The 23,954-nt window shown below is 42.8% G+C and overlaps 1 protein-coding gene across 1 annotated transcript in view; it reads left to right on the forward strand.

Moving 5' to 3' along the window:
• The window catches only part of GRIN2A (glutamate receptor, ionotropic, N-methyl D-aspartate 2A), a 319,112-nt gene that overhangs the window by 217,120 nt on the left and 78,038 nt on the right, over positions 1–23,954 (forward strand). Inside the window, exon 5 of the mRNA XM_004692131.1 lies at positions 5,049–5,163. Within this exon, the coding sequence (XP_004692188.1) occupies positions 5,049–5,163 (115 nt within the window). The remainder of the gene's footprint in view (positions 1–5,048; positions 5,164–23,954) is intronic.

A 23,954-nucleotide genomic window follows, 5' to 3' on the forward strand; every position in this document is an offset into this window, starting at 1 on the left:
TTAGAGGAGGTGGCAGTCCTGGTCCAGCTTCTTTGCAATCTTAGCACAGGAAAAGTGGCCTGCCTGTGTTTCAGTGTTATTTCTGATTCCCATCATCAGCCAGTCCCAGGGCACGAAATGAAAGCTTAGAGAACTGCTTGGCGCAGACTTTACCTTCACACTCCTAAGACTGTAGACACCAATGGAAACTTGCTCATTTGTCACATGTGCTTCGTGTGTCTGGTATGTCATGGGACAGACAACAGCTTCTAGGCTCTCCCATGGGCACACACAAGTGGGACCCATGCAAAACATTAGCGCCCCCCCACCCCTGCTTCTACATAGTGTATTTATTGCTCTTGAGGAAACTATCAAAGATGTAATTTGAAGCTTAGCAGCAGTCAGAATTTCTAATTTTTTATCTGGTCACTAAAGCTTAGAATCAATTTTCAAGAGGTAAACAGAATAGTGGTAAGATTTTACTGCTTAATACAGGTGCCCAGCAGGTGTTAATGGGTCCAAATAATAGGGTGATGGCATTTCCCTCGGTAGAGAAGTTTCCTTTGGAGCAAGTTTAAATGGGAAAAAGGCTGAGGAAATACCGACTGTCCTTCCTAGAAATTGGATGGGGAATTGAAAGGGGATAAATTCTTGCTCCCTGCCAACTTCACAATGAAATTACTGTTCAGCAAAAATTTTGTTAGTTTTATCTGTATTATTTTTTCTCTCCCAAGGGACTGAAGGTTCTTAATAGGCAAAAAAAATAAATAAATAAATAAAAAGTAAGGAAATGACAATACTGACATTGACAATATGGACCCCTGGGTCTAGAATATGGACAGTAAAGTAACACAGAAAAATGGGGAAGATGAGAATTTCCATAAAGTGTTTCCACATTATCTGAAGAAGAGTGATTGTATCAAAATAATTACTCTGCTAATCACTTCTGATTTTACTGTAAATGGGAGGAAATAGGGATGGGAAGTTAAAGGAGGAGATCGAAGTACTTTGAACTGGCCGATCCAAGAGAGACCCTGATGCTCAACAGAACAAGCTAGTTCCCTGATTAGATGGCGATTGTGATGATCAGGTCACACCATGGAGACCCTCTCTATGGCAGGTTTCTGTATCAAACCAAAATATTTGCTCTCAGGTCTTTTCCAAATGGATAGAAAACTAGGTATACCCAAATCTCTAGATAGCTAATGTTTCAGCTCCACCCACATTTGGGCATTAGATGCAACCTGAATTCTACTCACCCTACAGTGTTGAATCATCAGAAGCTGGCTTGAGTGCTCACTGGAGTCAGTTCAACAAACAAACCTCAGTGGGTTCACGGGCACATAAAGTTGGGCAGCAGATACAGAGTGACTTGGTGACAGATTTGCTCCTCACCAGGGCGAAGGTCACTGGTGTCGCTGTCTGCCATTTCAACGTTGAAACTCCAGGAAGAATATGCCCTCATTCTGTTTCATGGCTCTGTACCTCTGTACCTCCTCCATTCCTCCTGGCTAGTCTCCTCACCAGCCTGCTCTTCCTTTTCTTCGTAGCTCACCCAGCTCTGCCTTTACACTGTAGCTGCCACAGAAGAGCTATCTCTTTGGGTGCTCTACAAAGATAATATCAAAGATAGATAGAGATCGAATCTCTATCTAAATAGGGATAGCATCTCTATCTAGTACATATATTAGACAGATCTCTTGATTTTCCATTTACTGTAGTTATTTGTGTCTTTCTTTCCAGCCTTGAAAACTGAAATGTGCTTGGTTATTTTTGTGTCATTTCTCTAGCACAGTTCTTGGCACAGGTTGTGACACATAGTAGGTACTCAAGCCTGTCTGTTGGACAAACAGATGGCTGAATATATTGGCAGATGGATGGATAGATTGGCGGATGGCACTTCTGGTGGGATCTGTCAACAGGCTCAGTTATCAATATTAACTCCACCCCTACGTGTACCAGACAGTGTGATAAGGCTAAAAAATAACCATGGGCAATAAAACAAAAAGTCAACTTGAAAAATATAAATAGTTCACTTCAGCCCAATTTTGTTACTTTGAAGACTGGTTGGTAATGAAGAAGTTAACCCAAATCCAGCTCTCTTGTCTTCTTTAAAGTCTCAGCAGGGGAATGTGAAAAGGATTACTCCTTGTTGAGACTCTCTGGACTTTGTCCATTTAGCTCATGAAACATCAGCCAACACGCATCAAAGGAAAGAAAAAACAGGAAAGAAAAGAAAAGAAACAGTTCCAGTTGTCTGGGATTATAGCCAGAAACAAAAATGTGGCAGTTGTCCTCAAATGCAGAGAAACTTCTTACTTCTTCTTCTTGTGGCAGCAAATCTGAGTCCATCATTTCTGTGAAACCTTTTGTGGCTTGCCATGGCCTTCTCAACAAGACCGAGACCCTGTGAGGCGCTATACAAAGCCTCTTGTGATCAACTTTTCGGATGTCTCCAGACCGGCCCTCTGCTGGTCAGCTAGCCCGTGTCACTCCTGGCTCACTTCCCTTTAATTAAGATGACTCCTCTGCTCAGAATGTTTCCCTTAGAGCTGCCACTCTTCAGGATTCCCTGGGAGCCTTCCCTGAGTCCCACAGGTTGCATTCGAGACCCTTCCTCAGTGTTCTCACAACTTCTGGCACTTACTGTCCATCCCTGAGCAAGTGACCTTCTGCCTGCCATCCTTGTTTATCTGCTTATGCAACTGGATTGTAACAATGTGATACAAGCTTGGAAAGGATGTTTTCTATTTCTGTGACTATAGGACTCATCATCAAGCCAGATATGTAATAGCTATTCAGTAAATCATTTTGAAACCATAAATTATCTTACTAGGAAATACATGGAGATGATACCTCAAAAAATAAATAGAACAATGATTGCTCTTTGTTCCAGAAGAGCATTTTTGTTTTAAACAAATGGTATTTTTATTAAAACATAAGACGTATTTGGGGAAAGTTTGGGAAATACAAAGATTTGTCAGTGAAATTTTAAAACTACCTGTATCCTTCTACTTATTCAAGCCCCATTGTACCCTTCTTTGTTTAACTTCAAATAAAGACCATTTTCCCATGTCATTAACTTGTCTTCAAAAGCCTAATTTTAAATGACCCAGTAGTGCATTGAATAGGATATCCAATACTACACCTTTGCCTTTTCCCCAGTTTCTTCACCATGTTCCCAGACATGTGATTCTCACCGCCCCTCCCCCCACCCCCCATTAGTCCAGCTAGTATTTCTCTTTGGAATTTTTTTGTAATTTAGTCCTCCTAATTTTTTGGAACTCCTTAGCTACTTTTGGTGTTAAAGGAATCACCCCTCCCCTGATTGCAGATGTTCTACTGGGGGGGGGGGTGAGGTCTTTGATTGCTTCAATATACCATTATTTATTTGTTGAGCACCTGCTAACTGATATGTTTTCTTTGGAGTCTGTAACAGCGCCATCTATTCCCCAAGATCAGGGGTGATGAGGCCCCCCACCACCCAGATCCCGGAAGATGGACTTGTCTTTGTTTCCCCAGTTGAGTCCAGTGTGCCTCTCCATCTGGATCCAGTCTGAGTGCAGCAAAGGTTGAGGAGCGGGAGAGAGAATATTGTATGGCAGCTGTGTCACCTGTGATGAAAATATGTAGGCAGACGTGACTGCTTGGATATACGGCAGAAACGAAAGTCATCCTTGATTCGTCTCTCTTCTTCACCTTCCCATCGAGCCCATCACCAGCTATACTTTATCCTACTCTTGTCAGTTCCTAAGCCTCCATTTTCTCCTTCTCCTCCTCTTGTGCAGTCTTGACAGGGCCAAATCAGTATCACCCCTCCCCTGAATGTGGAGCTCTCTAACCAGCTCCCATAAGTCCTCTCTGGCTCCCCCCGTGCCCATTCCGTATACTGCCTTTACGTCATTTATGCAACAACAATCTGATTATACCATCTCCTTGATGAAAACCTTCAAAATCTTTGTATTGTTCAAAAACAAAAACAAAACTCCTTAGTATGGTCTAAAAAGCTTTGCACCCCTTCTCCGCCACACTGCACCCCCCATTCCTCACTCTGCTTCAGCCTTACTGATTTGCATTCTGTCCCCATATGTACTACCACAGGACCTTTGCACATGCTACCCTTTGCCAGCAGCAAGCTTATGTCCTGTCTGATCTAGTTAGTGCTGATACATTCTTCAGATCAAGCTCTACTTCCTCACAGGAGCCTACCCGGCCCCACTCCCACTCCCACTCAGCATGCCCACCTTTCTTTCATAAGCACTGGTCATAGATCCATGGTTAACCGCTGGACACCTGTTCTGACTCTTAGGCTACAGGCTCCATGAGGGCAAAGGCCACATCTGTTTCCTTATTATCCCCAACAGGCAGAGTCCTGGCATGTCAATAATGCTGATTTAGTTGAATGAGTCATTAATGGATGGGATATCATTTCTTTGAAGCTGTGTACTATGTGGCTTGTGAGCAAGCAGTTTCCTTTAGGGAAGCTTGTTGAAACCTAATGGAACATGCCATAAGGTCCCCCTGCAAGATCTTTTTAACTAGGACATAAGCTTGCTGCTGGCAAAGGGTAACATGTGCAAAGGTCCTGCAGTAATACATATGGGGGATAGGATGCAAATCAGTAAGGCTGAAGCAGACCCAGATGGGGGAATGTGGGGTGCAGTGTGGCTGAGAAGGGGTGCAAAGCTTTTTAGCTCATACTAAGGAGTTTTGTTTTTGTTTTTGAGCATATACAAAGATTTTGAAGATTTTCGTCAAGAGATAGTATAATCAGACTGCTGTTGCATAAACAACAGGGCAGGACAAAGAGGTTTCAGGATCACGTGCTAATGTAGTCATTTACTAATGCCACAGAGAATTGGGGAGCACAGTGCAGCTCAGGGAGAAACATGCATGGTCAAGTAGCAGTGTCTGCATGGGTTGCTCCTGCAGAGAAGGCTGCCTGTGACAAGTGACAGCATCGCAAGGTCATGCTGCTGCAGTTCACACGGACTGTGGCATCCTCTCATCTGTTAGCTACCTCCTTAACTCTTCCCTAAATATTTGTCTTTCTTCCTTCATCTCTCTAGATTTATGGTCAATGTGACATGGAATGGCAAAGATCTGTCCTTCACCGAGGAAGGCTATCAAGTCCACCCCCGGCTGGTGGTGATCGTGCTGAACAAGGACCGAGAATGGGAGAAGGTAAGCCACACTGTGTGTGCGCTGAGTGCGTGGCGGGAGAGGGGTGGCAGCCAGTTACTCTCTTTCCCCAAACATGGCCCCTGGAGCTGCTCCCGACCCCACCCTGGTCCAGGGAAGACTGTTCTCAGGGGGGCAGGCCAACGTAAGGCACCCTTGGAAGACGTGTGAGTGATCGGTGCTAATTACATACTGTTCTCTGCATCGGGATCTCAGGTCTCAGGAGGCAGGGCCGTGGAGGGCTTTGGAAAATTTACAGCCAGCGAAGTGGGTTTAGTTCTGTGCTGTAGCAAACCTTCATTATGCAGCAGGGATCACAGAAGTTTGCCTAAAACTCATAATTATGTGCCATCGTCACAATTTAGCCATAAGGATAAACCCTTCTATCTTCACTTACTTAAATGTTAATGTGAATCAGACAACTTCCTGAACTCAAGTGTATCACCTCTGTGAATCAGAGTGGGTAGAGAGGTTCTAATATGTGTATATATACATGTCTGTGTGTATGTGTGTTGTGTATACACATATGTGTGTGTATAATGTGTGTGTATATATATACTGTGTGTATATATAATGTGTGTATATATATATTTATATATATATACATGTGCACACACATATATGTATATATACTTTTAATTTTTCTGTGTAGAAGAACTGGGGTGTAGGACAGAAGTGTGGGTAGAAGGGTGAAAGAATTCACCTGAGAGTCGGGAGCAGAACAGATAGATCTATTGATATACATTATTGAGGGGTGTAATGGGTGAGACAGAAGTCTACTGCGCCATGTGGGTCACCTCCCTGGCTGGGGGTCGAACTCAGGCCCAAGCATTGATAGCTCTGAGACTTTAACCTCTAGGCCACCAGGGAGAACCCAGTTCTATTTATTATAATGTACATTTTCCAGTACAGGAACATTCGCCATTAAAAACTATAACAAATCAACGTGCAAGAAAATTTCGTCTCATGTACCACACAAGCCATGTGCTGGGTCAGCAGGGAGACACCACAGGTGACTTCAGATGGCCCCTTGCTTACAGTGACACTATCTGCCCCAGTTGTATTTTCAAGTCCCCCAAAATCCAATTTTCAAAGTAGTTGCACAATATCACAGAAAAAATAAAACAAAAGAAACCAAAAGGAAGTCTGTATTGTTATCTTTTTTGACAAGCAATATATAGCCTCTAAACTCCTTCAGCAGCTTGAGATTTCTCTTTGTTTTGCACATCAGATGAAGTCTGAGAGACCCTAGGGGCAGGAAGATATGGAATGGAGTGTGAGAACCACACTATGCTAACTAGATCAGAAGGAAATAGTATGCAAACAGAATCATTAATTCTGGAGGGTCAGTGACATTTCTAAAAGGAAATTGTGAGAGGAAGTTTTTCATGCTACATCTCACATCTAAGAGCTATAGAATATACATTCCTCCAAGTACCAATGGATGATTCACCAAAGTAGATATATTCTGGATCATAAAGCAAGTTCCAATATACTTACAAGAACTGAAATAACTCAGAATGCTTTCTTTGACCACAGCAACATTAAAATAAAAATGCATGACAAAAGTACATCCAGGAAGTCCCAGATGTTTGGAAATTAAATAACATGCTCCTCAATAACCGACAGCTCAAGACGAAATCAGAAAGAAAAAGTATTTTGAATGGACTGGCACTGAAAGCATATACATCAAAATCGAAGCTATGTTAAGAAGGAAGTTTAGAGCTTTAAATGATTATAATAAAGGAAAATAAGGGGATGTAAAGTCAGTTATTGAAGCTTCTACTTTAAGAAGCTAGAAAAGGATGAGGAAAGTGAAATCTAATGGCGAAGGAGAAAGAAAATAGCAAGTGAGTAAAACCAGCAAAGTTGAACAAACTGCATAGAAAACTCACAAAGTCAAAATCTCATTCTTTGAAAGATTAATAAAATTCATAGTTCCTAACAACAATGGTCACATAAAAGAGAAAAAGTATAAAGTCTAGTAACCACACTAAAAATGCAAAGAGGAGATCACCAAAGACATTGCAGAGTCTATAAATATTCAGATAATTAAGAAACTATGAAAAATTGATGCCTGTAAATATGGCAATGTAGCTTAAATGGGTGGTTTTATTGCAAAGCCACCATTCTCCAAAACTGACACAAAAAACTAGACAACCTGAATAAGTTTGCTAAGAAAATCATTTATAACTAAAAACCTTCCTATTTAAAAAACAAGAAAAACTCCTCACCTGGATGAAGTTGCTATAATTCCACTAAACATTAAAAATGAAATAACCTCATCTAACACAGAATTTTTCAATGTTTTGGCAGTCATAACTTATCGCTATATTTTAAAAAGATAATTCATCATGAATAAGTGGGGCTTTTCCTGGAAATGTAAATTGCGAATCAATACAATTTGACATGTCAACATAATAAAGGAGAAAATCACCTGGTCATCCCAAAAGATGCAGAAAAACAATTGAAAAATCCCATCTCCATTCACAAGAGGATATTTCACAATCAAATATTATCTAAGAAAATGCTACAACTAACATTTTGCTTAATGATGAAATAATAAAAATAGATCCACAAATATATCAATGATTTTTAATGAATGCTTAGGACAGTGAGGGAGAAGAAGATGGTGCTAGATCAACTGGATGTCCACATATATAAGCAGTATGTGTGTGCATGTGAGCATGTATATTACATGAGCATTTCCTTGACCCATGGTTCAAGTGTTCACACAAATAACTTGAAAGAAATGGTAAGCCTAAATCTAAAAGCAAAAATTACAAATTTGTTAAGAGAAAATATAGGAGGCTGTTTTTGCAATCTGAAAAAGCAGAATGCAAAGCAGTAAAAATAATAAATTCAGGCAAAGTACAAACTTATATTTTATGGCATACATATATACATTTTATATAATTGTGCCAGAAAATGTATATATATAACACATATACATTATATATAGTATAATGTAAGATGCATTTTATAGAATATGTAATACATTTCAAACAAATGTACATAATACATTATATATCATTGTTATATAATGCATTTTTTACTGTATGAACACTATATTTATCATGTCATGATATATAAGCATCATATATATATTACAAAACATATTAAAAATACATAAAGAACTGTAAATCAATAATTAAAAGAAGACAACACAATTAAGGGGGAGAAATTGACATTTCATAAAATACATTACTCAAATAGCAAATAAGTATGTGAAAACATATTAAACTTTGTTGTTCATCAGGGAAATGTAAATTAGAATCATGATGAGGTACCACTTCACACCCACTGAATGGTTAAAGCTTAAGAGATTGACAGTACCAAGTGTTGGTAAAGAAGTAGGGCCACTGAATCTCTTAAATGTTGCTCGTAGAAATGTACAGTTGCAATTACTGTGGAAAACTGGCAGTTTATACTGTTAAATATACATGAACCTTATCATCCAGCAACATTATACCTAGGTATTTACTGCAAACAAGTGTAAACATATACCCCCAAAGCAATATTTATATGAGTGTCCATTGCAACTTTATTCATATTAGCAAAACATCAAATAACTCAGATGTGGATAAATATGTGGCATATTCATAAAAAGGAATATTATTACTTATTACTTATTACTAGGAATGAACCAGTGATATCACAACAATGTTGGGGAATTTCAAGCATTATGTTGAACAAAAGAAGCCAGACACAAAAGATCGTACTATATGATTCCATTTATGTAAAGCTCAAGGAAAGGCAAAATGTGGGATTAGAGCTCAGAGTTATGATTGCTTTTGTGGAGGGTAATTAACAGCAATGAGGAACTTTCTAGAGTTATGGGGATGTCCGCTATTTTGAACAGTTGTCACCAAACTATCACATGATCTGCTCATTTTATTGCATATCATTATGCCCTAGTTAAAGATTTGTTTCAACTCTCTCAAACTGGGGTACCCAGTACAGTCAACAACTAGTGTTTACTGAGCTTTCACACTTAACGCCCAGCATGGAGACTAATTATAACGATGCCATTGTTCTTGAACACCTGCTACCTCTTTCCTATAGCTGGTTCACCCAAGCACAGACAGCCAACTTCTTCGATTCTTTTGCCGAACACATATTTATTCAGGGATGGTTATGTGCTATGGCACTATTTTCAGACATCTGAGGCTTTGAACATGTGCTCTTTTTTTTTCCTTGTATTTTATCCTGTCATTCTTCTGTGTCCTCTCACCTCCTTTACTGGTTTATCTTCCCTTTTTACAAATACAAGGCCAGAATGCAGGATTGATAGCTGATTCTGTAGCTACAGATGTAGCTTAGATGTCAATGGAGGTAGATACGGAATGAATGTAGATACAGGTATAGACAGAGGCTGATACAGATATGGGCACAGACGTAGATAAATGTAGCCATAGAGGTACATGCAACTGTGACATAGATTCAGAGAGACAACGACAAATGTAGGTGTCGACATAACCCAGGGAGAGCTAGAGATACCACATATTATCATTACCAGGCAGCAGATAACTTAGGACTTTATACCTTAGGTTGTCGAGTTTAGGGGGCTCATTTTCCACTTTCTGCAGTTACGTGAACTGAAGATCACTTTCGGAGAAAAAGCCACTTTCCTTGGCTGGCTCTAACCCATCCTGAGTCAAGACTGGTTCACCTGTGAATCTCTGAGTTGCCTTTAGACCCAGCTCACTTGCTAGAGAGGCCACTGCAGGGCAGGCATCAACATTGCAGAAAAGAACGCTTACCCTTGATAGACTCCATTTCCAGATACCCCCCAAATTGTCTGTTTACTATTTTGTGTGTCCTGCTTCAAATTTCTGTTGAAATACAGCAATTTCCCAAAAAAAAAAAAAAAAAGCAGCCTGGGGAATTGTTGCTGAATTGAGCTTAGAATGTACAAATGCTTCCTGTAGTTGGTCTATTCTCTCGGCTCTTAAGGGGTCCCAGGCTGCATAAATAAATGCTCCTGCTTCCGTCTCAAAGAAAGAGGAAGCCAGTGGAGCAGGTAAGTACAGTCATGTTCTCTATGAAGCTGCCCCCAGCAGCACAGCAGCCAGCAGAGGGGAGTCAGCACAGGGAGGGAGCTGTAATTCTGGGGCTCAGAGATGATTTCTTTTCATCTCAGGGGTGATCTAGTGGTGTCACTGGAAGTAGCAGCCTGTCATGAGGGCACCTTGGGAAATGACAAGCTCTTCGAGGGCATTTGCTTTCTGCTGGGCCTTTGTGTGTGACTGGCATGGGTGATTCCTGGGTGCCTGGCATGGGTGATTCCTGGGTGCCTGTCCGTGTTGTTTGGCAGACACCAAATACTGGGGCCCAGCGGGCTTTCTCTTGCAAATTAGGAATTCTAGGTCCTCATCATTCCCTTTTCCTATAATTTTGCTCTGCCTTGGAGCTCGGTGGGTCTAAGGCTCCCCAGAGATGCTTGCAAACCACACTCTGGATGCAGGCCAGTTGGCAACCCAGGCCAGTACAACCAGCACCCCCCACCCCTCCACGGCCAACATTCCATCAGGCCCCAGGGCTGCTGCAGGGGCTAGTGAAGAACTGTCCTTCTCCAACCACTGAGCCACCTCTGGGGAGCGAGGAGTCAATTTGACTGATCATTTGGGGGAATCCCACCCCTGGAGTGGAATGTTCCATAATTGGATTCCTCCAGGTGAAACCATTTTCTTACCAACTTGTTGAACAAATGTTTTGGAGGACTATTCTATTTACTGCCTTAGGGTTACGTTAGCTGTCAGATGACAATACGTGTGTGTCTGTGCACACATATGTATATGGGTACATGCAGACTAGCTTTAAAAAATATGTATTTTTCAGGCGCTTCTCCCAGTGGGATAGTCTTTCTGTGTAGTCATTTTACAAGTAGGATTTGGCTTCCTTGAGTCATTTTGGGAAGGATATAAAGGTGTCGCCCCTACGGAATCACCCCTTCTGACCTTGCTTTCTCATTAGCTCCCCAGTAATGCTCACACCATGCAAGGTGTAGAACCATGACTATGGGGCCCTGGTTGCACTTTCTAAACCTGAAAAAATAATTTCACATAGGTCATCCGATACCCTAGTTTCTCAAGACCCCTTGATGCTTAGTCTTTGTGAGTCTTTCTTCCTTTGGAATATCCTGCTTAAGAGAAATGTTACTGGGAACAGGAAATAAAGAAGTTAGAGCCTTGTATCTTGAGCAATGAAAGGGTGATGATCCCAAATAAAATGTTTATGGATATAGTTCATATCATATAGGTATGTCCTTAATAAATCTGAAGTTAACAAATAATTTTTTAAAAATATATATTTATTGATGCATACAGAGCTGGGGTACAGGTCAGAGGTGCAAGAACAGTGAGAGGACTCACCAGGGACAGAGTGGGGAGCAGAACAGACTGATGGATGAAATATACTGCTGAGGGGAGCAGCAGGCGGGTCAGGAGAGGTCTGCCGCACCATGTGGTCACCTCCGGGGCAGGGATTGAACTTATGCTGAAGTGGCTTTATCTTCTCAATGCTGTGCTTTAACCCGCTGCACCACCAGGGAGGGCCCCAAATGATTTTTTTTATATGGTTAAATTTGACCCCTATAAATAGAGATGGTTGAATTTGGGAGTCTATAAACTTTATTCACACATTTATTCACCACATGAAGGTTCCTGTATGCAAGCCATTGTTGAAGGTTGCAATGAGACATGAGTGAGACTTTTTAGATATTTAGTGCCTGACAGGAACTAGGGGATGTGCACAACTACCAGCCGCAGGCAGGATATGTACCCCTAAAGGCATTCTGATAAAAGTGTACAGAGCCTAGAGCAGAGATGTGCTCTATATGCAGCCAGAAGGATCAGGGGCATTCCTGCAGGGGGCTTCTTGTTCGAACGGGGTCTCAGAAATTAAGCAAGACTTGGATGTGTGTAGGGAGGCTGTGTGCTAAAAAGAAACACTGAAGGCCAGAGGCAAGCGCACTCAGGGCCCCTTGAGGAAGAGTCCAGTGTGTCTGAGACAGAGTATGTGGTATGCAGGGTTTTGACAGTGAACCCCAGTGACTGCTCACCTGATGGCCTCTCCCCTTGCAATGTGAATTGGAACTGTGACTATGACAACTTATGTTTTCCATGACGGTTACATTGGCTGGAAAAAGGATCTTTGCAGTTGTCTTTGAGATAGTCAAAAGGAAGATTATCAGGATCAATCACCTAGTCCCTTAAAAATAGGGCCCTTCCTGGTGGCACAGCAGGTTAAAAGCACAGCACTAAGATTCTAAAAGCCACTTCAGCATGTGTTTGATCCCCAGGCCCAGAGGTGACCCACAGGGCACAGCAGACCTCTCCTGACCTTCCCTCTGCTTCCCTCAGTGGTGCACTTTGTCAGTCTTCCTGTTCTGCTCCCCACTCTGTCTCCAGTGAAGCCTCTCACTGACCCTGCACCTCTGGCCTGTACCCCAGTTCTGTATGCATCAATAAGGAAAACTTTTTTAAAAAATAGAGGATTTTCTATAAGTAGTATCAAGAAGATGCCAAAGAGATTTGAAGTCTAAGAATGATTTGAGGGACTGCTAGATTTGAGAATGGAGAGGCCATGAGACAAGAGTGGAGGTGACCCCAAGGAGCTGATGTTGCCCTGACTAACAGCCAACAGGAGACCAGGGCCTCAGTCCTTTACCTTAAGGAACTGACATTGACAATGAATGTAATCACCAACTGAACGAGTTTAGGGAATTCTTCCCAGGTCCTGCAGCTGTGAGTCCAGGCTAGCTGACACTTGGTTTTGACCTTGTGATACCCCAAACAGAGAACCTCGTGGAGCCCATAGAAATGTGAGATCACAAAGAAGTGTTGTTTCAGGTAACTAAGCTTGAGGTCATTTGTTACATAACAGATACAGATTGTTTTAAGGGAAATTTTAAGCATGACCAACTCTGCTGGAGTTTTCATGATAGATCACAGGACTTTATTCAGACATCTTTGGTGCACTGTTAAGAAGCTTGAAATGATAGGACACAACACCAACAGTAGCGATCGCTAACATTTGCTGCCTCTCTGTGACAGGCCATGGACGGTGCTCAGCACTCCAGGGTAGAGACCCACCTAACCTTCTCATGGTCACTGTAGCACAGATACAGCCAGTGCCATCCTGCACCAATGTAGGACTCACAGAGCAGTGGGTGGCAAAGCTAGTATGAATACTATTGCATACACTTATACACAGAAGCTGTGCTGCTTCTTTAAAAATAAAATGGCGATTGGCAACATCCTTGGGAAAATTTCTGTGGGGCTATTTAAGTGGCTCGGGTTAAAGGCAACGTAGGTATGAACAAGAACAGGACAGAGATCTGAGAGCGATTTCAGAATCAGAATTGAAAGCACATGGCATTTATGGGATGATTTGCTAAGAGATTCGTGACAGTGGAAACATTTTTTTTTTTTTTAACTGTTAGGCATGGGTCTGTGCTTAGACATTTCTAGACTGAATATTTCCAGGAGAAATGTGTCATGCTTGTAAATGACATCGTTCACCTCACTTTTGTCCTGTCTTCCCCTTTTGCTATTCCTCTCCTTCTTTCCCTTTCTTCTCTTAAATCCACATCTAAAGTCAAGTGCCTTTTTGTAAAATGGGTTTAGTAACATCACTAACCTTAGCCAACTCGGTGTGAAATTTAATTTGTTTCCTTATATAATGATCATTAAGTTTCTCAAACAATGTGAGCTGTAGAGAGGGAAAGTTAAGCCATTACAAAAGATTTAAAATTATCCTCTGACTTCCCTAGAGCCATGCCTGGTGACTGTTTTAAATACCCACACAGTACAATATGTTAGGTCACAGTGGGGGAAAATAGAGTAGGGCTCTATTGAATTAACACATCAAACTGAAATAAATGACGCCATCTCCTTGTGCGTATGTGAGTGTGTCTGTCTTGCACTGGAGCTTATATTTTTTACAGTTGCCTCTCAACTCCAAAAAAGAGCAGTGGAACCAGTGTTCCCCTGCAAGAGATATTCTGCTAAATGATTTGTTTAGATTTCAGAAGATTTTTTGGTTTTGTTTTTTAAAAGCTGTTCCTAGAAAAAAACATCTTTAGAGGAGCATGAATTGTTGTCAATGTTAATGTTAAAGGTGATTGACTCAGGTGATTAATAAGGGGGCCCTCCCTGGTGGTGCAGCGGGTTAAAGCACAGCACTGAGAAGCTAAAGCCACTTCAGCATGAGTTCGATCCCCGCCTGCCCAGGAGGAGACCACATGGCATGGCAGACCTCTCCTGACCCACCCATTGCTCCCCTCAGCAGTGTACTTCATCGATCTGCCTGTTCTGCTCCCCACTCTGTCTCTGGTGAATCCTCTCACCCTCTACATCTCTGGCCTGTACCCCAGTTCCATATGAATTAATAAATAAATCTTTAAAAAAATAAAATAAAATAAAAATAAGGGTAGTGGTGATGGTGAGGAGGAAGAGGAAGGTGAAGATGATTATAGTAGTGGTGGTAGTGATGATGGTGATGGTTGTGGTGGTGATGGTGATAATAGGGTTGTGGTGGTGATGGTGATGGTGGTTATGACATGGTGATGATGATGGTAAAGGTCACGATGAAACTGGTGATGATGGTAGTGGTGATGGCGGTGGTGATGATGCTGGTGGCGATAATTATGGTTCTTGTGGTGATGGATGGTGGTAGTGATGTTTTATGCAATGATCCTGATGACAGAAGCTGTCATTAGTTGAGCTCCTACTGACATCTTACAGAGTATTTTCAATGTATTATTGTGTTTAAGTCTCACAAGTTCTCTTTATTTTCCCACATCTGAGAAGGAGTTAGTAATAGTACTTATCACACAGAGTTGCTGCAAAACTTATATATATCAGGTGCTTAAACCATGACTGGCACTTGGTAGATGATCAATAAATGCATCTCTGATTACAATTAGAGCTCCATATTGCAAGACACAAATGGAAAGATACATGGGATGAATGATTTGCTCAAGGTCATAGAGTATCATAGAGTACTGATGGCAGATGTTGAGACCAAACAGTATTACAATACAAGAGTTAACCATATGTCATATGGACTCTCTCTACCCAACTTACAAGTCAAATTTGGTCAGGAAGCTATGGGGGGGGGGCATAGTTAGGTTCACATATGATATAAATGTAAGACAAAAGCTGCACCCTTGATAGTTTGCCATTGCCATCAATTATGAAAATGAGTGAATAGATTATTTAAATGATCTCAGATGAGTAAATTATTCAAAGAGCCTCTCAGTCAGAAGTATTTCTAGAAACTCCTGAACAGATAGATGAAAACCATTTTTATTTTCTGACAGGGACATCAACTCATCTGTGTTTTAGATGAGTATGAGGACTTGAGTGTCTTTGATGGCAGGGTGGGGGGCAGGGAGTTAGAAGGAAGGAGAGGAACCCTGGGCTTTAGGTCCAATATGGCAGAAAATAGAATTATTTCCTTGCATGATATCAGATGTCCCTGGAGTCTAGATTTCTCCAGAACATTACAGGGAATTTTAAGTGAGCAGCGGTTAACAAAGCAAGGTCCAACTTTAGCCACAGATTGCTATATTGGTGCTCCAAGTGATGTTCCTTTGGGGAAGATATATTTCATAACTAAATTTGTTGGAATGAGGAAGGGGATTGACTTCAGGATTCTTTGAACAGAATGCAAATAAACAGCAAGAGTTTGTTGAGCACCCATTACCTACCAGTAATCACAGTATTGGCTTTTGTAATTATCTTTTCATTTTAGCTACATGATAAGCTTGCAAAGGTGGTGGCATTCTCTGAATTTTTGAATAGGAAAAACTTGGAGCTAGTCAATGACATTTATCAATAGCTAAGAAAAGACTCAAACTCATGTCTTGTGAGTTCCCAAGTTTGGTGCTCATTCTACCATTTTGCACAGTTTTAGAATGAATAATGAAAATTTCCATCTGGGGTTTGAGATGCTTGTGGAGAGTATCTGCCTTCAAGTTGAGTGGAAGACAGCACCAAGTGAATGACAATACCAGATCCTTTAAGTAAACTCAAATCTTACTCTCTAGGATAAAGCAACTACTGTGAAAATCTGATGGTATCAAACTACTTGCCTGTCTACGTATCCATCCATCTATGGAGTCAGTGATAATTCTTCTCATAGACCACCCATCAGCCCTTCTCAACAACCATCTTTCATCTATTCATTTGATCATCCACTCTCAACCTCACCCACTTACCCCCCACCAATCTGTCTGCCATATATCTACACTAGGTACCGGTATTGCAGAGATGAATTGTATAATTTCCCTTCCTTCAGGGAGCTCACAGACTAGTGGGAGAAACAGAGAAAAACCTTCCAGTACAACATAGTAAGAGTGCTCATAGGTACTGAGTGACACCACCCAGTGTGGGTGTTGAGAAAAGACTTCCTGAAAGAGCCAACATATGTTCTGAGCACTAAAGGATGAAGAAAAGTTGTCCCAGGGCTGAAGATCATCTGAGCCACAAACATTTAAGGCCCTCAAGATGCCTTTATTTTACAATCCTTTTGCCGATTACCAGGGCTTGTTGTCTTGACTTTTTCTGCACTTTCTTCCCATTGCCTCTGTTGGCTTCCCCATTTGCATGCTGATGGAGCAGACAGGGATGACATTTGTCTCTCAGAAAAGAGACAGAAGAATGAGGCGTTCCATCCCAGCAGTCTGCTTCTGGCTACAGGTCCCTGAGTCAGGATGCCTTCTGTGGCTGCCATTTGGTTCTCTCATCTTTGTGATTAGCAGTGGAAGCTTTGCTCACCGCACAATTTTTCTTAGTAATCCCACCCCAGCCAGCTGGGTGGTCTGGGGACTAAGCTGGCAGGCTTGGGGCCACACTGTCGATTTGTCAACTGCGAAATAAGCTCTCCCCACAGGCTGGTGGGTCCTGGGACTATGCTGGGTGGGCTTGGGTCCAGCCTACGGCTGTTGGGCTACTGATTAAGCATTCCCAAGCAGGCTGTGGGGTTCGGGGATTATGCTGGTAGGGTATGGGGCCCGCCTAGGGCTCTTAGACTGCTGATTAAGCACACCCAAGCTGGGTGGTATGTCCAGGGACTATGCTGGGTGGGCTTCTGGCTGCGCTGCCTGTTGGGCCACCGCTGATTAAGCACTCCCCAGCCGGCTGTGTGGTCACGGGTCTATGCTGGGCAGGCAGGTGCAGGTCTGCAGCTGTTCCACCGCTGATTAAGAGTCTGGGTTCTACTAGAGGGAAAGACAGAGATAGAGAGGAATTGAATATTCCCAGTGTTGATCTCTAAGCTGTTGAAAACTTACTGTGCTCTCTGGACTCTGGAGACGAAGAAATTGGCTACTTGATACCTTGAGATAATTCCCTACATTTAATAAATTAATGATGATGACTGTCCCGGATTGCACCCTAGGGTCTTCATAGTCTCTACTTTGATCCCTTTTGAACAGATGTTCATCATGAGTGCTACCCGCCCTCCCTCAGTCCACCTATCAAGGAGCTGAAGGTCGGGGGGGAGTGGGGGACTTGTCCATGGCTACAGAACAAGTATGTGGCGCCATCTAGATTTCTACTCAAGCTTCTCAGAAGCTGACTAATGTCCATTTTGTTTCTACAATGCCATATGGTAGAATTGTTTGTGTCGTTTTTGCATATCGGTAGTGAACGTTGTCACTGCTTTAATTATGAAAACGTATGTTGGGAGTGCCGCCCCAATTCCTGCGTGGTGGGGATGCTCCCAATGTTTGCAAGAAGGACTAGGACTGTTATGGGTACAAGAGTCCCTGCTGAACCAGGTGTCTTTTCCGGAGCTGAGCTCAGAGCACCCCACTTAGCTGCATGCAAATCTGCCACATAATCAGTCTTGTGTGTCTTTGTGCAAAACCAGTCAGAATATTCTGCAAATTTGAAGATCTAAATCTCTCCCTTCCTCCTGCAGTAGCTACTCGTTCGTTCCTTATTACCCCACCATATGGTTTGTTATCTGTAGCCATTGTCTTTTGAAAACATGTTTTAAGATTCATTGCAATCACAGCTTCAGAGTTCTTGGAGACTATTTTCATTCCATTTGAATTATAATTCTGCAAATGAAAAACACTGAATGGACTTGTTTAAAAAGTTAAGAAATAAGAACTGAACCAGCTTAATTTTTCTCAGTATAACTAAAAAGACTCCATTGAAAATACATATGAGAAAAAAACCTGAAGTTAGGAAGAGATAAGAGAATCAGCTTATTTCCTTGCAGGGAGTGGTATATGACTTGAAGAAGCCCAGGGTCTCTCTTTTTTGGGTTTCACTTAGAAGTTGAAATAGGAAATCTGACTTGGAAGAACCCCTACTCTTTCTGTAAATTCCCCCATTCTGGGCTCTATATGTGCCAGTAGTTTATAGCTGATGACTTTTCCCCCGTTTCCTTGATTGAAGTATATTTGAAAAAAAGGGGGGGGGGCAGGCAGGTAGGAAAGGTGGATAAAATCATAATTGGGCACCACCCCCGACAACCACCCTTTCTAGAGAGAAGAAAAGAACACTTATCTCCTTTCATAGGTGAGGACACTAAGATTCAGATAGGATGAGCTAGTGCACTTATCACTGCCCCCCCAACCCCCGCAGCACTCAAGTTGGTAATTCCATCAAACCAGCAACATTTGAGTTTCCATTCCTTTCCCTGACACTGGAGATTTTGCATTCAAGAATTACACCTGTTTGAAAATGGATGAGGATTCAAAAATGTTATACTATACAGCAATGGAGACAGGAGCTGGAGAGAAGCTTGGACCTAATCAGAGGTCCAAGTCTCCAACTGATGTCAAGAGATAAGGGAGTGGTCCCTTCCTACAAGCAAGTTCAGCACCATGGTCAGCGGTCAACTGTGCTCTCCTTCCCTGCTTCATTGAGCATTGCCAGGCTGGTCAGTAGCTAAACCACTTAAGGGAGAGGAGGTCTGAATAACTGTAGGACTGGGTTTGACCTTGGATAGAACTGAGTTTTGAGATCAATGTCAACCCTGAAAGGTTGTCATTCTTTGTATTTCTTACATAATCAATGTTTCCATCAGTAAAATGGAGTCAGTGTAATGCTCACAATGGAGTTTTTGTGAGCATAGTAAAGCCACCATTTATTAAAGACTTCCTGTGCCCCAGAAAGAGCTTTGAATACACAATCCCTTTCAATCCACCCAAACCCCTATATGTAGATGTTATTATCCCCATTTTATTAACAAGAAACTAAAGAACAAAGAGAACAAGTTAAGTGCCAAAAATCTGAACTGGATTCTAAACCCACACTCGTCTGATTCTGAAATCCACATTTTGACCACTAAGTTCTATTTTCTTCCTCAGTCAAATTCTACAATGATGGTGACGTCGCGCAGTGCTGTGGGAGATTCAAGTGGGAAGCTCCTGGATTTTATTCAACAAATGAGAAAATTGAGGACTGTAGAAGCAGATTAATTATAACATGGTCATCCAACCATTTCAATTGTAGGGATTCTAAATAATATGAAAAGCAGCTCTCATAGAACCTGGTACATAAGAGAAAGAGTTTAATACCTGGGAACTATTATGCAAAGTGAAATGTAACTTTTAAATGACAGTTAAATTGTGTGGGTTTTTTAAACTTTGCCCTTTGAGGGGGTCTCCAGTAGCCATCTGATGGCATTCTTTTTTTCTTAAAAAGTGGAACTCAAACTTCAAAGATGAACAAATCAAGGATCTTTTGTCCACTTGTTTTCTCCTTGAGTCCCACACAAGTGGATGAACACATACCATCAAGCAAGCCCTAGGTCAGCAATCAAAAAACAGCTTCTAATTCTTTCTATAATTGCTGTTCTTGAATGAACATTTTATTGCTCTGAAAAATTGTATTACTATCTCCATCTTTAAGTGACTCTCTGCCATGAAGGTCAAATGGAATGAGACTATAAATGACACCTTGTAGCCTATAAAGGGCTATATCAATTCTGGAAATTTTATAATATTCTCCACATAATGGCATACAGCATTGTGACTGGGATGCTTCTTTCAGGCATGTCAGCTACCTGAAATTTCTTGTCTTTTCTTTCTTTTCTCTTTTTCCCCCAATAAAACTTCTCAGCCAGTTGAATACTAATGAGGATATCCTTAAGGTTGTGCTTTTTGGTGTAAAGATCAAAAAAAGCGTGGATTACATTTATAGTTGTGAAATCAATGGTATGCATTAATTGTGCAGAATGCCAAACCAGCAAATGGAATTAAAAAGAAGTGCCAGACTTTGGGATTTATTGAGAGAGCTAAAATAATGCTGGGGTGCTTTTGGCAGGACCGTCTTCTCTGTGTAGCAAATTATATTAATAGGCAACATCAATTCTATCTAAAATAGAGAGCAGTAAGGGAAAAGCAAATCTGGCTCCCCTTAGAGGGAATAAAAAGTAAATGCATTTTGTATTGCTATCTAGGCCCTGGGCCTGGAGTCTTGCTTTCTGCTGGTGTCATTGCCAGCATCCCGTCTTCATGGGTTAGCTTCAGTCTTGTGAGGATGTGCATATGACCAGGGAGACAGAATTAGCTTTGACTGAAAGCTTGCCAGGGGTCAACATGGGTGTTCACATGTTTGAATCTCTCCAGTCGTGCACAACTCCTATGCAAAGCAACACCTAATATCATTTGAGAAATCAATGCATGGCAAGCGGATGAGCAAGTGCTTTGCAGACATTATTTTATTTGCTTCTCCCAACAGTAATATGATATGGTTGCTCCTGTTGCCCACCTAATGGAGGAGGAAGCTAGGGCTCAGGACATAAACATTGTCAGTGTCACACAGCTAATAAGCAGAAGAGCTGAGTGTTCAGAAGTAGCTTTAGCCAACTCCACGATCCACATTATTTATAGTATATATTGCCAGAAGAGACCAAACGGTTGACAAATGCAGAAGGATCATGATTATGGTGGCCCTGTAGGTACATTTTTTTCCCCACTTATTTACTTGAAAAGCATTTATGCATTTACTGTACAAGAAGCCCTGGGTGGAGTTCCAGGGGTCCTGGGCAGACAACACAATCCCCGTCCTCAGTGACTTGGGCAAGACAGACCAAGAGCGGAGAGTATATGGATATTTAAAATACTTGATGAGATTAACAAAGAGGGGCTTAGCTAATCTGTGAGCTCAGTTGGCTTCCCAGAGAGGCTGTTGTCTGGGAACAAGGAGGAGGACACCAGGCAGAGAGTGAGGAAAGGTTTTCTGTGCAAGTTGAGTAGCAAGTGTTGAAACCTGGCACCAGAGGCACTCAGATCCTCAGAGGTCTATGATCAGTGTACAGGGCTCAGGAGCTGATGTGGGGCAGGGGCGGAATGAGGAGCTGGTTGTCAGGAGTAAAGGTGTGAGCAGAGAGCTGAAGAGGCCAGGGAATAGGCTGGGCCATTTAAACTATGGCCAAGCATTTTTGCTTGTTTCCAGGTATAGTTAGAAACCATCAAAAAGCACTAAGTGTTGGGCCCTCCCTGGTGGAGCAGCACGTTACAGCACAGAACTAAGAAGCTAAAGCCACTTCAGCATGGGTTCGATCCCCCACTCCGGAGGTGATCCACATAGTGCAGCAGACCTCTCCTGACCCGCCCACTGCTCCCCATAGCAGTGGACTTCGTCCATCTGACTATTCTGCTCCCCACTCTGTTTCTGGTGAATCCACTCGCACCACTGCATCTCTTACCTGTACCCCATTTCTATGTGCATAAATAAATAAGATTTTAAAAAATAAAATATTTTTTTAAAAAGCATTAAATATTGGGGGGGGAGAGCGGAATAATCACATGTGCAGAAATTTTTAGGGTAATGACTTGAACTGCTGTTTGGAGGAAAGAACAAAAGGAACTCTATCTGGAGTAGGGAGAGGCAGAAGCCAGTGGGAGGTGACATCAGGGAAGAAATGGACTAGGGGGAATGTTCCAATATTAAAACTGTCAAGGCTTGGTGATTGGCTGAATAGGATGTGAAAGGGAAAGAGATGTACGAAACAGTGTTGGATTAAGGTTTCAAGAGCTCATTTGGCACATGACAGAGGATTATGTGTTCTTTAAAATGGTTGGAGATGAGCTGATGAGCTGTGCTCTAAGCTTGTGAAGTTGGAGGTTTCTTGGAAAGGTAGAGAGAAGTTGGTGAAACTGAAATCATCACAGACATGATCACTGACGCGTGGGCAATAGAAGGACCCAAGCATGGACGTCCAGGGCAGATGGGGGGGGCACATAGAAAACATGTGCCCAAAACACATATTTGGGCAGGCGGAGAAGCCAAAGAGGAGGCAAATAACCTGGAATGGGAAGGATCGTGACAGTTGGGGCCGGGGACTTAAGGAAGATGGGAGCAGCCCCCAAGGGCAAATGCAGTGTGCCTGATGGGTCTCGTGAAGAGGCCACTGGAAATGGTGGAGAACAGGGTGACACAGAAGTGACCAAGCCCAGAGCACCCGACGGGACTGGTGTGGGTTTGTGGCGAGGCCTCTCATTACTGAAGTAGGGGAGAAGCTGACTTGTATGAAGAGGCAGGTCCGTTTGGGCATGTGTGTGGTCCACAGACTGCGAAACTGAGGTAGCTTCGTCAGCTGGGACTGAGGATGGAGCTGGTGAAGCTGCAGTCTGGTGAGCAGGTATGAGGGCTTGAATGGAAAGTAGCCAGTCAGGAAAAGAAAGGAGGACTCTGGCCGCTGGGGGGGCCCTTATATTTGAAATGTTATTAATCCTTGTGGTCATGTGACATTCCTCACCTGTAATTGCTGGTTGACTGGTGAAGACGTGGCTGGTTTGACCAAGGGTCGAGGGTGCTGATGACAGATGGCAGACAGTAACGTGGGGCAGGATGGCTGCAGAGACGGCAAGACCCGGTGTGGTATGAGAGATACAGAGGACTGGCCAGACGGGGAGTGGGGGGTGGAGGCATGGTGGGGGGTTGCTGGGAGGAAATGGAGGAGCTCAGGGACCATGGCCAAGGTGATATGGAGAAGACTCATGGGAGTTGCTGAATGAGAGCACCGTGAGTTATCTAAATTTAGAATCATCGAAATCAAGCAATTCTAGGTGAGTCCTCCTGTGGGAATGAACCGCCAAAGTGGACTGGCGGTGGAGAAGGAGCGAAGGTAACAGCACTGACCTCTAACTTCATCTAAATAGTCCGACGAGTGTGAGAGCTTTTATGAAGGACATTACATAATTATCTGAAAATTGGGCAGGTCCAAAAGTATAGTTGATGACTACTATGAGGTTAGCTTTGAACGTTCAGGGCCGAGAGCCCTGATTCATACCCCAGCTAAAACCACCAGTGATACCCCAGGTGCTGAATCAGTCATGCCGGGCCCAAGGCCAGTCGCCAGTGAGCCCAAGAGCAGTCACGCCCCAGCGTGCACACAGAGCTCCCAGCCGACCTCTGTGACGGCGCTGCAGTCAGCCTCATGCCTCTTTCGCCCTCCTCGGCCTTGTGGACGCTGCCAACTTGGGCAGCAGCCTGCGGCACAGACCTGCCCCTTGGCTGCGCTCTGTGCTTTCGTCCACACGCCCCCTTCTCTGCAGGTGGTCTCCCGACCCCTTTGTCCACTCCACCGCCCCCACCCCGCTTGCCCGCTCAGCAGCTCTGCGGCTGAGACCCGGCCTTTAGCCCACCTTCCCTTCTCGTCATTTCCACCAGTGGCAGCACCTTAGGGCAAGGTAGGCAAGCGTTGTATGTCGAGGGCAGCTGGCAATATGTTAGGCTTTGCGAGCCACACGATCTGTGTGGCATCCACTCAACTCTGCTGTTTTACGTGAAAGCAGCCCCAAACGACATGTAAGACAG

Source organism: Condylura cristata, unplaced genomic scaffold, assembly GCF_000260355.1.
Source record: "Condylura cristata isolate star-nosed mole 26May11 unplaced genomic scaffold, ConCri1.0 scaffold00032, whole genome shotgun sequence".
Lineage (NCBI taxonomy): Eukaryota > Metazoa > Chordata > Mammalia > Eulipotyphla > Talpidae > Condylura > Condylura cristata.